Below are 13,601 nucleotides of genomic sequence, written 5' to 3'. Positions count from 1 at the left end.
TACAGGTTTTGCCATCAAAGAAATTTGCTCTTCAGGTGGAAAGCACAGAAAAGGAAAAATTATGCCATGAACCATGTGTTCAGAGTCATCAGAACTACACTCTCTTTTTCCCGAGGATTTTTAGGATCAACAGAAAGGGATATGTGCTATTGATCTCCATTGCCTAGTTTTACTTGTCCAGCTAGAAGCAGAAAAGCATCTCAGACTCAGCAGTCACTAGGGATGTGAGGAGTGGAGGTGAAATAAGACACAAAATTGCCCGAACAGCACTTGGTAAATGCTCAAAATCCTTAGTTACATTTAATGATTTAGTTATACTTAATGTTTTAAAGTAACTATGATCAGGACTTCAGAAAGCAACTGGCACAGCTGACAGAAAACGCTTCATTAAAGCCATCATATGAGGCTTTATCAATCAAAGCTATCCAGGTAAAGAAATTCCCTGGGACAGATAAAGGAGTTTCCTTAAGTGGCATTGGTCAGCTAGAGGCTTGTAGGAGGACATTGGCAAAATCGGACACTCAGGAAAGTATCTGATCAACGTATCATGGACAGAAAGTCACAGGTACAGTCACTCCTGGTTCTGTGAGCAGAAACCAGAACCAGAGAGGCAAATTTCTTAGACTGAAGTTCCGAGAAGTTGTATGTGTTGGATGGGATGGACTTCTAAGCGTCTTCATTAACTCTACAGAGTAGAGTTGATCCCTATGGAGGCAACATAAGTCAAAAATGACATAGATATGTTATCTTGACTGCAGTGACAGAGCAGAAGTGTAAGAAACCACTACCTGTTCTTTCACACAGAATTGCCTAAGGAGGCAATTATCAGCATTTGCAGCTACAAAGAGTAAGGCTGAACAATCATTAGAATCTCCGTCATGATAGTCCAAGAAATCACTGCAATGGACACTATAACAAACCCTTCAAAGGACAGAAAGCTGACCTAACTGTGATGTTAGTGACAGGAAACTTGCTTCCAACAGCAGATTTGGTGACTTCAATGTGACTCCCTGTAGGACAGGCTTTGCAGGATTGGGCTCATACAAGACACTTTTCAAGTGCTTCGCTGCAGATGTCGATTATATCTCATGATAGCAACTGATTTATATAAAACTGATCAATATGCTGGATAATTTTTGCATGCACAGAGAACTTGCTCGAAGCAAATAAAATCCAAGACCAGGAAATACTTATTATCAAACTTACCCTTTCCCGAGCACGCTGGATCTTCTCTCTGTCATGGCTGAGGTTTTCCAGCATCTCCTGTCCAATCTGCTCTGCATTAAAAAATCAAAATGTAAATAATGAAAAATATAGCCTGTGACTGTAAGGCCTCAAATGCCAGGTTAGATTGTAACAATGGCACTTAATACATGTGATAGCCTAATCACTCCTGCAAAGAGGAAGACATCTTTATACTAAATTTTAAGTTTTTCAAACATAAAACTGAAGAAATAACAACCAAACCAGAGGCTGTCCCTGCTGCAATCTCTTGAGGTTGTCTAGGCCCTGGGAATTGATGCTGACCTTTGGTCTGTGAAACAAAGGCAAGAAGACTTTCAGACTTGCTCTAAGTGCTGGGTGCTCATAATTCCCACACGCTCCTTAAACCTACTCCCTGTCTTAGAAAGGAAGTCAGGAAGCCTTTCCTAAAACACCAGCCACCTTACACCTCTAAAGACACTGAGAAGTCATATTAGAAGGAAACCACTCTCTTATCACTGATGCTTAAATAAAAGCTATTTCAGGCTAAGCTCAGTTACTGGTATCTGTTTTGCTCCATCATGGACTATTTCTGGCAAGCTTAGAGATATGCTGTAATGGATCTCCTGATGTTTTTAATAGCAGACACATACATGAATCTATTGTTATCACCATTTGTTTACGCAGGGGTTGTTTGCTTCCGCAGCTTATGCTGAACCAAAGGTTGCAAAATTATAGGGGAGAGGCCTCAAGATATGGTACAAAGACAACAAAAGGTGCCAAAATTTTACTCTTCAAACAGCTTTAGTCAAATGCTCCTCTAACACTGAAATATTAGCAGCAAGTACAGAGAAGAGATTTTAATCTTCAAAGCTCTATAGAAACATTAAGAAACCCTCCGTGTATTTCCCTGAAGGAGAAAAATAAGTTAAATCATTCCCATTTTACAGATGGGGAAACAGGTACAAGGAGCTGAAGCAGCTGTAGCTTGCCTCAGGACACACAGCACGTGTGAGACAAGCAGCATTTCTGTGCACATTCATTTAGATTATTGAGCTAGCTTGCTGGAGATACTCACTAAAACTGAGTAAAACTACAAAAACATGATTTACAAACAACAAAAATCATGCCTTGCTATTGTTCTGCTGAATGAGTGGGCTCTTACAATGTCATTATTTGAGGAGCCTCATGAAAATTAATAATTAAAAATTCACCAATATGTTAGTAGATCAAACACGAGTATTCTTATTTTTTTAAAAAATTGATACAGTCCATTTTCAGGAAACAATCCAAAGGAGAATCACCTCAAACTTTAAAACTTTGAGACAAACAATATTTTTTTCTAAATCCATTTAACACAAACTACACAATCTGCCAGATGAAGTCTAAGGAAATTAATTACATATATATTTCTCTACCTGTTGCCAAGTACAGTACAAGTAAGATAAACATTTCCTCAGATATCTGACCACAAACTGAGATCCTCATTATGCTATCTTGTCCCTCTTGGCTTGCTGCTCTTTACTTTTAGCTGTATGTACAATGCCTCCCAAAGGTGAAATGTGGTAAGATATGTGGTTATTGAGTTAAAAAAGCTGTAAAGTGCAGTACAGCTACACAAATGGTAGCCTAAGAAAGTGATTCAAGAGAGCTTTGCCTATGTTTGCATGTCAGAGGACTTACTGGATGAAACTATACTGAGCTTATTCCACATCAAAGCACTCAAAATACTGTAATACATGAATTCAGATACATGAATTCAATGTAATCTGAAGGGGGGTGGGGTGGGGTGTTGGGAACCAAAGCAAAATTCCTTAAAAAAAGAAGAAAAAAAATCAACAAATTACTAACCAAGTAGCATGAGGTGAAATGATAACAAGTATTTATTGCTAAAAATTATACATACGTTTGCACAGACATAAAGGAGTGCAAGGAGCAGATTTTCCTTCAAAGGAATAACTATAAAGTAAATGGCTAAAATGGCTTGGTATTTCACAAACAAAGCTCAAAAATATCTTTATAGGAAAAAGCTCTATTTTTATTACACCAATTTTAAGCAAGTTACTGTGGGTTTTTTTTCATCTTCTTCCTGTCACTGGCAAGTTCACACTCTTAGCTTTTTATAATGATTGAGTTTATTTTCCAACCATCAATGTGACAGCAGCATCAACTGTAAGTGAGGGTAAAACACCATCACTTTGACGAATAGTGTATTTTCCTCTCATTGTCAATGACTGAAGACATCAATAAATAAGGAAGGAGAGCATGTCAGCCAGAATATCACAGAATGAATTGTTGATATGACACTTAGGGATTAAACCTTCAGCCATGAAGTTCAACCTAGCAGAGGGGTCTGAGAACTGAGATAGTTGTGTTTCTTCCCAGCAGCCTCTATAGATAAATAATTGGACGGATCATCAATTTTACAGGAGCAGCTTTACTCTACATGCACTTTAGTTGATGATCTTTGGCCTTTTTTGGGCTAAAATAACAACATAAGTTGAACAAAGAGACATAACTGAGGTAACATAATCTCACAATAAGTTTGCAAACATAAATTGACACCTTTATCCGCAGATCCTCTTCATATCCTCATTCTACTCGGAAAATTCACTGATGACAGTGAAACTTGATTTTTTGCTGGAAGGTCAGGACAGTCAAACAAAAATATTAATAAATAAAGAAAATACAGACTTATAAATGATATGAAGACATGTCTCCTCACTTGGTTTACAACTGAAGATGCCTGGGACTGAAAAAAAAGTAACATTAGCCCAGTACAGTTAATTACAAGTTTGATATCATTGCTATCTGCTTCCTATAATTTTTGAAGTTTTCCCCACAACTCTGATGCTTTCCTGCCAGTTAAAACCTTCATGTGTGTGGTAGATTCATGCTTTTAGTGCAACGGTGCTGTATGGATCTTTCCAGACTACTTATAATGCAAATCATTGACAATGCTACTACAGTTATGTGAAAAGGTCAGGTTTCGAAGATATACTGTAGTGCAGATGCACGAATTAAGACCAATACACAAACTGAAGGGTGTTGCATGTTGCCAGTAATGGTGTTATTGACACAGCATCTTAACAACGTCAATTATTTGGGGATTATCCCATCCTTTTAGTCAGTATGTACGAACAATGTTTAGTACAGTACAGTCCCAAGTCCTACAAAAGACTGCATGGTGTTGCTTCTTCTAACTGAAATTCCCAAAGAGATGCATAAAATTATGTTCTAAAATTACAGCTAAACTATGAGAAGCAGAAGGGTGAATGCATTTACATCATTATTATCTATGTACTGACAGAGGGCAGGAATATTCGATATAGCAATTATCTCAGTCTTAAACAATGCTGTGATGAACAGAAAAAAAATTCTGAAAAAGTACATAATATTAACAAGCATCAGCCTTAGAGGGTGAATGCTAAAATTCACAGGTCTAAATGTATTCTGCCTTAAAGGTGTTTGAACAGGGTATGGGAAATCAGACCCCTCAGTGCTGAACATGTCAATAATGCTATGTTGTGGGTCCAACAACAATGGTGCCTGGTTCTATGATACTGTGTTATGCAAAAAAAAGATAACATTTTTTATCCTAAAACACTGAAACTAATTAGAAGAATGAAGGCGCTTTCCGCAACTGAAGAAAAAACAAAACCCCCCAAAACCACAAATGCAAACGCAACTTCCCTCTTCATGTGTGCAAAAACTGGCCCATAGTTTTCAACTTTGATATTGAGATAAACCCAAAAGACAATGAACACTTCTCACAGTGCTTTACACTCCTGAATGTGCTCTTTCGAATTTGTCTGTAACTTATGTGCAGTATTTATTTATATGTGCAAATCATAATTAATTAATACATGTTCCACAAAGCTTGATTTCTAATACCTACACACATATCAAGGACACAAAATAAGTTGTGCTTGACTGGTTTTTCTTTTCCTTTTTCTGCCTCCAGCCATTTAAGTATTTATTTACTTTATCAGCTAAACTGATTCTGAAAGAGCTTTTTCTAATCACTCAAGTCAATAATACTTTCTTCCTTAAGAATAACTAATATATTTACTCAAGAGACAGGAATGATATGGAATCGGCCTCTCCAGGCTTTTGGATAAACAAACATGCATTTTTATGAATTTTGAAGACAGAGTCCCCATTTTTCTTTTCATATGAAAAATAAAATAATCCAACATGGTTTATACAGTACTTTTCCTCTCAAAGTGTACCCTCTGTGTGTGTGTATAAATACCTATATTTATATATATATACATACTTGTTTCATAAGAGGCAGCAGATATCTTGATATGGTTCAAAATGTAAAAAAAAAGCTTAAAAACAACCAAATAATGGAGAGGATGCCTGGAAGTATGATTTGCTCTATCTCATCATACATACAATGCATGCATCTGAGCTATGTAATTTAGTAAACTAATTTACACGGGGAAAAGCAGAAGATCATGTTAAAAATCAAGATGGCTGTTCTACAAAATCATGAAATACACTCAAAAAACATTGTGTGTTGTGAGAGAAGAAATCAGAGTAGGAATGGGGAACACTTCCACCCTGAGATCCTCAGTCTTGCCTAGTGAATAATGCCATTTGGGGAACGCAATTCTGTGTTGCCTTTGCACAGAGATGTCGCATGCTCTGAAGATGTAGCAAAAGATTATGAAAGATTGTGGCTTATGGAAGATTTCTGGAGAAGAACTACAGTGACACAGGCAGAAACTCAGTAAACATATTCAGGGCTGGGACACTTTTTTTTCCAAAAGCCACTCTATTTTGGACAGGTTAAAAGTTTAGATTTTAGTAGATGGAGAGAGATATATCACTAACAGCCGTTTCTGGAAAAAAAATGCTAGGAAGTGTTAAATGCTAGTTTTTCAGAGGTGACAGCAAGCAGATTTACAAATGTGGAAAATATATGTTGCAGGAGTTAGAAGAATTCAGGGCTGAGTCAAATGCTTTATGCTTCTGACAGCAGAAAGTTAATAAAGAAAGTGATGACATATCTTTAAGTGTAGGGACACAGGTAAAAGTCCTATAAATTTACAAGTTCACAGTTGATATATATTTATATTGAACAGCCAATATAATTAAAGACAGAAGGATTTAGGTCATTAAAGTTATTAAACGACAAGTACAAGTTAATACAGATAAATGAAGGATAATATAATGGCTATAAGCCAATGGAGAGACAATTTGTAGAGCATTAACAGTGAAACATGAGAGTTGGTGCTCAAATGCCTCAAGAATCTGCCACAGAGAAGTTAATCTGCATGCTGTTAAGTGGTCACTTAACACAATAAAAATTAGCTACATGCTATAGGGACTAGTTGGCCTCTTCAGCAGAAGCAAATGCCGTACTGGTGGAAAGAGTACTGACAGTCAACAGTGTACACTGAGGACATCCAACACTTCCAGAGCTATCAGAAGTTCAGTTGCAAGAGAGGATAAAAGAAGTTGCCCAGTCTTACTGTGAAAGCAAAAAACACCTAAAAATACCTCCCAATCCTCCAAAGTCCAAGATGTCCACCAAACTTAAAATACAAACATTTTTCAAATGAAAAAGGTTCCTATAAGCTATAATGGATGTTCATGAAATTATTATCATTGGCCAACAGCAAAAGGGGTCCGTTGATCCTGAGGTCAGGGAAACCAGAAAGAAAAACATCCAGAACACTTAATCAGAATTCAGGCTTTGTGCTTTGTTCAAAATAAGGAAGAAAAGATATTTGAGGAAGATGTCGCATGCCTTTAAGAACAACCTGGGAGCATTTCATAACTAACACCTCCCATGGTCTAGGCCTACTCTGTCCTTCCCCAGGAAAAAAAAAAAAAAAGGCAGATGAATGAGAAGAAAATAGGAAAAAGAAAGGAGAAATATGATATATGACAGACCTAGTAACTTCACCTCCAGTAGCCTTTTCTTTTTCTAAGGTTTCATACCTTTTCTGAAATCCTAACTTACATCAATCTGCTGGTATAAAACTACTCATTTCTCACTAACTGATGTATTTTTTTCTGTCTACTCCCATCACCCATCTAGCTGAGCTCCCTTACTAACATCCTCACAGCAACATTCACAGGAGGTGGCAGACTTTGATTCTCCTGAGCGCTTGTCTACATTGAAGTCCAGCCATTGTTCTACCCATGCACGAGCTCAGCAATGCTCATCTGCTCCAAATTCCTCCCTTTGCATCGTCTTCCCCCCACTTCTTTCAATTAAGTTCTAAGGCAAACGAAATCCTTGCTTAGTGCATCAATAAGTAAACAACTTGCTACCCCCATTTCAATCACCTATGTAAGCGAAGTTGGGAACCAACCCTCAGTATCTTCTTTTCCGACTACTTTAAGTGCTGTCAGGACAGAATTCCCTGCTCACTCTGAGCTTGGAGCAGGGAACCGATGCTGCTTCATTATAGTACTGCCAACCTTGAACTTTTCTGAAAGCGATTTAGCAGGGGAGAGCATTAACAATCCTGATTGCATCTAAATTAAGTTGCAGAAACATATCCTCTATAACTTGAGCCACAAACCACCAATTAATTAAGCCTATGACTCCAAACAGCACTGAGATGACACAACAGTGATCTTAGGTTCATCTAACTAAGGCTGGATTCATAGTCATAATTTAATCAAAAATGCTCCACCATCCACCAAGTTTGCTATAAATTCAAAGCAGTGTAAATAATTACTTTGGACCCTGCAGTACTGGTTATTTCAAAGACTTAAAATGTGTAGGCAGAGAGTTGGCAACTTAAGATTCCCGTATTCAGCAGCTCGAGGCTCATAAAGTTGGCCCTACCTCTATAGCTGATTTACTCTTAAAGCAATAAATGCACTTCAAGACACAGAGTCGAGCACAGAATAGATGAGACAATCAGCCAACCAGTGAACAGAAAATAAAGTTACATTAGGTATTCAAAAGAGAAGAAAACATTTTGAAATGTTGAAATATGCTTTAAAATTGAAGTGTGGAGCAAGAGATTTTTTCCAAACTTATTTAACTACACAAAACCGCAGCATATGACATTTAAGCAGTACAAAGACAAAGAACAAAGTCTGCTAGTTATATCTGTAAGTAAGGGAACAATTTTTGTTTCTTTTTTAAAAACTGACTCTTCATGACCCATTTACGTAGCTAAAACTTATCAATAGGAACAAAGTTCTTTGCAGTATCTCAGCTTCTGGACATCAGAAAATCTGTAAGAAGAGTATATCCTTCAACTGTTTCAATCTGAGAGACTGCTCCTTGAAGCAAAAGGCAACGGCAACAAATGAAAACAAAGCCAGAGTCAAATAAAATGACATTTGGGTTTCTTCAGGTCTCCCCCAACATCCTGATGTACCAGGTTTATCCTGAATCCACAGACCAATTGGAAAGTCAGGAAAGCTGGCAACACAAGCAAAAAGTCTACGCTTGTTTGATCTTTAATACTTCCATGGAGCTAAAGAGTGTTTTAACCTTTCTTGCACTGTTCAGCAATTCATTTTAAATGTGAATGGAACTATCTCCTGCTGTATTCACATTCATATTTAAACAATGAAAAATAGAAATAAAATAGAGTCCAAACATCAGAAAAATAAAACAAACCCAGAGGATGATTAATAAGTAATGCTTAAAATCATTGACCCAAAATTGTAGCAGTCTGTGCAAAAATAAACCATTCTGAAACAGTATATATATTAAAAAAACTTTCTTAAACATCAGAAAGCCCACAAAGCAGGTGAACAGCTCAGCAACCTCGAAGCTGGCTTCAGTGCAACTCATTCTTTGAATACGAATTAGCAATGGGTAATCGCAGCATATTTATGAGGCCTTTTGCCTGGTCCTTTTCTCCAGTGAATGCTGTATTATTCATTGCGTGTGCCCTGACCCCAGTGCGCTCCTGTTCTGACAAATCATACTTGATTAAGACAAATCTTTATTAGTTAGCTAGTCAACTTCCCCATTTATCATTTGCAAATCCCATTCTCTTTTTCAGGTACAGTAAAAGTAACTGAAACCATTTTTTCTCCATATAAAATGAAATGCTTGTTACAGACAGTAAGTGCAAACAGAAGCCTAGAAGTCAGTAATAGATGATAAAACAAAGGTTTTAACAGGCATCAATTACAAATGTGGCAAAACTCTAACACAATAGCGTACTTTAGATAGGCTTAGTAAACATTAATTAGCTCTTCCTTTCAACATTTCCCATTCTTCCACCAACTAAATCTCTTAAAATCTAAATGCCATACAAAAGAACTGTATTGCAAAGTTGGAGCCTGAAAGTACCAAGGTTTAAAAAATAATAATAAAGAGAATGCTGAGGAAAGTTATTGTTCAAGGTTTCTACCAAAAACAAAAAAATCTTTTAAAAGTTGATCTATAAAAGGAGGCAAAATGAATTCAAAATTATTCACGAAGCTTCAGTTTCCCCTGAAAGTGTAACATCTCTCCAAAGAGGTGGCAATTTGTGGAGGAAAAACCCCTTTCAAGACAATGTTAGTTTATTCAGTCGGTAATTTACAACTAGAAAACTGTGTGATGTGTAATGCACACCAGTTTCGTCATGACAGTGGTTTTGCTTGCATAGAAGGATGTTTTTTTCATCAGGACTCTGGAGATCTGAATCAGCTACTTGGAGATGGAGGGACAAGGAGCAGAGGGAAGGGACAGTCCATAGTTTATTGGGCTGGCTGTGGTTTAAACTCCAGCTCTGCCCCAGAATTTTATTCTGGCCTCTGGAGGGATCTCTAGGAAATGCTCACTTAGCTGTATTTTTGTTTAGTGATGAAGTTTAGCAGTTTGCATATTTTATTACATTTTGAATCTTGGTTTTACATATGATATTTGTACCCAGCAATTAGAATCTGTGTTCATTTGAAATATACAGTAATTTAAAAACCTGCGCCTAAAGGATAAAACATCAACATAAACATCTCTGTGCTGCTTACACAGCACATTTCTTATGGACTCCTGTCTTCCTCCACTTATACCTTCCCATCTCAAGCCATTTTCCCTTTGTTTATATTTTTGTTTTTACCCTGCAGGACCAATGCAGCTATGGATTCTGCTCCTTTTTCACACACATAAGCTAAGTGCTAGTTATTTCTATCTGCAATGTTGTCTTCGATTACACACAGAGTAATGCTGAGAAAACCACTACCTCAATAAACCCACAGCAAGGGTACAGAGGGAACAATGAAAAATACCCAATGGCCTGGCAAATCACTGTTATCAGGAGGTATACAAGAAAAAAAGAATCCAGACTGATTTTAAAATCCAGGCTGAGTTTGCAGGGTTATCTGTTAAAAAAAAAAAAAAAGTCAAAAAGTCTCTGCTCTTGTACTTGTCAAACAAAGATATTTCTTCTGTAAATTGCTGAGATAGAAATAAAGACTCTCTCATAATAGATTTTTTACAGCACTCCTCAGAGCAGAATCATATTTTAAGGATCAAGTTAAGCTCTTCAGATGGTGTTTAAGAGGTAGACTTACATGGGGCCTTTACTGGATGTAGACACGATTTGTTTATAAGGCATCCCTGCAAAGAAAAAATGTTGTAAACTCTGATTTTTCAGTGTCTAAGATGACAAGTGTGATTTCTTCTGATGGAGGAACTCAGCAATACTTATCAATGCTTGCAGCTTCTCTACATTAGACTACTGCTATATGGTTTAACTGGGGGCAAACCCGGAAATTTGAAAAAAAACCCCTGCTCCAGAACAGAGCAGCTTACTGCATAGGGCAGAAGTTTTTGTTTGGATTCTCCCGAAACAGCTGCCTGCAGCACTCCAAGTGACATCCCAGCTACTGGACATGGTCTTTGAATTCGTGATGACTTGGCTCAGGGTAACCAGAGAGACTGCTTCTCTCTGTTGGGTGTTACTTGAACTGCAGTCAGCAGAGATAGGTGCAGTGGAGGTGCCATGAAGAAGCGCTGGCAGCTGAACAGTCTCTGTGAGGATGTCCTAGGTTTGGATGACATCTCACCTCTCTCCTGGTCTGCCAGCCCTCAGACATGGTAGTGTGCAGGACATGCTGCCAAAGACATCAGGTGGTCTGCTGTGAGATGTAATTAACAATTTCGTAGGACTTGCTGGCAGGCCACTGTTAGCATTTATTTGTGTGTATGTTCTGTATGCTGTAGAGAGAACAAATTAAGTATGTTTTTCCTTGCTGTAGCTTGTTTCTACATTTCTAGAGGACCAACATAAGCAAAGCAGTACGTCCAGTAGCCCCTAGCGCAAGACAGTAAAGAAACAAGTGTTTGGATTTTCTGTCACGCTCAAAGATCAAGAACACCGGAGGCAAGATCAGATCTGGGAAAGGACCCCGGACTGCTGGGCTCTGTATTTGAAATGAAAGGCATGCCACCTATGGGCAGGTACCATCCAGCCAACCATCCTCATTCAGGTTACATACCTGTGCCATGGCCATTTCCACATCTTTTTGCTGTTTTGGATGCCAGTAAAAAAATAAATAAATGGATCTTTTTGAATTTTCTTCAAGCAGTCTCTAACATCGCAAGATAGGGATTCAAGAGAACCCAATTGTATTGCCGGCTCAGGCACTACGGTACGGGTGATAAATATCTGTGCCTGTTTCCTCATTTCTAAAATGGGTGTGAAGGAATCCACATTGGCAGAACACAATACGTAGCACTAAAAGGACTGTATTCTTAGGAAGGCGTTCAAATACTGCACTTAGCTTCTTATATATTCATTTTCATTATAACTACTACTTTGAATATAATTTTAATTGAAAAAACAATATTAAAAATTATTTTTTAAATTAAATCTGAAGTGGCACACTCTCCTCAACTACAAGACATTATATTTAATTTCATAAAGGATTTCCAGATTATTTGAGCACCAGAATATAATTATCCCATGATCTACTGAATTGGTAAATTATTGCAGTATGACATTTTAATGCAAACACCCAGTTTACAAACAGAACTTTGCTGGAAATTCTCAAGAAGTGTTAAAACGATGTCAGTGTCTCAGTAATTTCGCAGTTTAAAAACAGTTAGAAATGTAATGACTACACTGCACTTGATTAAAGCATTTACAGCTCTAATCAAAAACTGACAGCAAGATCAAAGATGTTAACTTAAATCTCTCTTCTAATTATGTTTAAAATGCCACACCTCAGGCCTGTCTCTCCTCTTCTTTTTCAAACCAAATTCTGCTTAAGAAAGATCTAACACTTCTTAACAGTTCATTATCCAATAAAACTATTCAAAGCTTAAAAGCAATCTACACAATTAGTCAGGACCTCAGGGAGTCCACCGGTAGTCTTTATTACAGGGCTTCATATTAAAACACCTTAATTATATTTGTCAAATGGATTTCATTAAAACCCATCGTCACTTTAATTTTCATATTTTGACAGTGCTGGCATAGCATTATTACCACCTGCCAAGCTACAAACTACAACAAAATTATCAAATTCCTTCAAATACTAAGCAGTTTCTTTTTGTACCCGACCAATGATTTCCCTCTTTTTGGTGAATGCACCATAATTAACAGGAATAATTAAAATTCCATATTCAAGCAGCACACATGCAAGCTAAACGTACAGTGTATCCATTATAGGTGTGTAAATAAGAACCTATATGGATACCTGGTTGCCAGGAGCACATAATACAAAGGTAGGACACATATACTGAAGTGCTTCTGAATAATAAAGCCAAGACATCAAACAGAATGCACTATTATTTAATCAAATGACAACCATGATGACTTGAAAGCAGAGGACATTTTAACTTCTACTCATTATACTGTCATTTCGACACAACAGATCTGGGGATTATGACCATATACTGTAACCACAGTTTTATTTCAGATATAATCCATGGAGGTTCCACTTGACTTTAGACAATCACATTGAAATATAATTAAAACAAAACTGCTCATCCTCTCTACATACAGCCAGTACTGTGACAAGGACTTCTGGTATTTATGATACATTTCCAATGCAGGACCTATCAATTGTTGTTTGTTTTTTTCTTAATACTCAATGCTACAGCAATTAACAGCTTTAGATAATTATCAATAATATAAAAACTAGGTACCAGCATCTGTCATGCAACACAGTTTGGGCTGTTAACATCATGTGCGATATAGAAATAAATTATTTCCTCTTTTTTGTTATCTGAAATACTGTATAGAAAAGTGAAACAAAACAGGAATTTACCATTATTATACTTATATTTACTGAGCTAAATTCAAGCCTGATTAAATCCATGTTCTTCAGTGAACATGTGTATGAGATGACTTTGGCCCACAACAGATAAAACAATGGCATGCAGATTGCAATGGGGAAAAGAACAGAGAATTTTCCTTTCTTTCATATAATCATAGCAAGAAATAAGAAATGAAGAGGTTTCTGCCATATGT

At 37.1% G+C, this 13,601-nt stretch overlaps 1 protein-coding gene across 5 annotated transcripts in view; it reads right to left on the bottom strand.

Annotated features, from left to right (window-relative positions):
• VTI1A (vesicle transport through interaction with t-SNAREs 1A) overlaps positions 1–13,601 on the bottom strand; it is a 277,183-nt gene that overhangs the window by 105,444 nt on the left and 158,138 nt on the right. For all 5 annotated transcript variants that reach the window (XM_074831281.1, XM_074831278.1, XM_074831282.1 and 2 more), the window contains one exon: positions 1,207–1,277. In XM_074831281.1, the coding sequence (XP_074687382.1) occupies positions 1,207–1,277 (71 nt within the window). The remainder of the gene's footprint in view (positions 1–1,206; positions 1,278–13,601) is intronic.

The sequence above is a fragment of the Strix aluco genome, chromosome 7 (genome assembly GCF_031877795.1).
Source record: "Strix aluco isolate bStrAlu1 chromosome 7, bStrAlu1.hap1, whole genome shotgun sequence".
Lineage (NCBI taxonomy): Eukaryota > Metazoa > Chordata > Aves > Strigiformes > Strigidae > Strix > Strix aluco.
The sequence above is the reverse complement of the archived record's forward strand: the minus strand, read 5'-3'. Positions and strand labels throughout refer to the sequence as shown.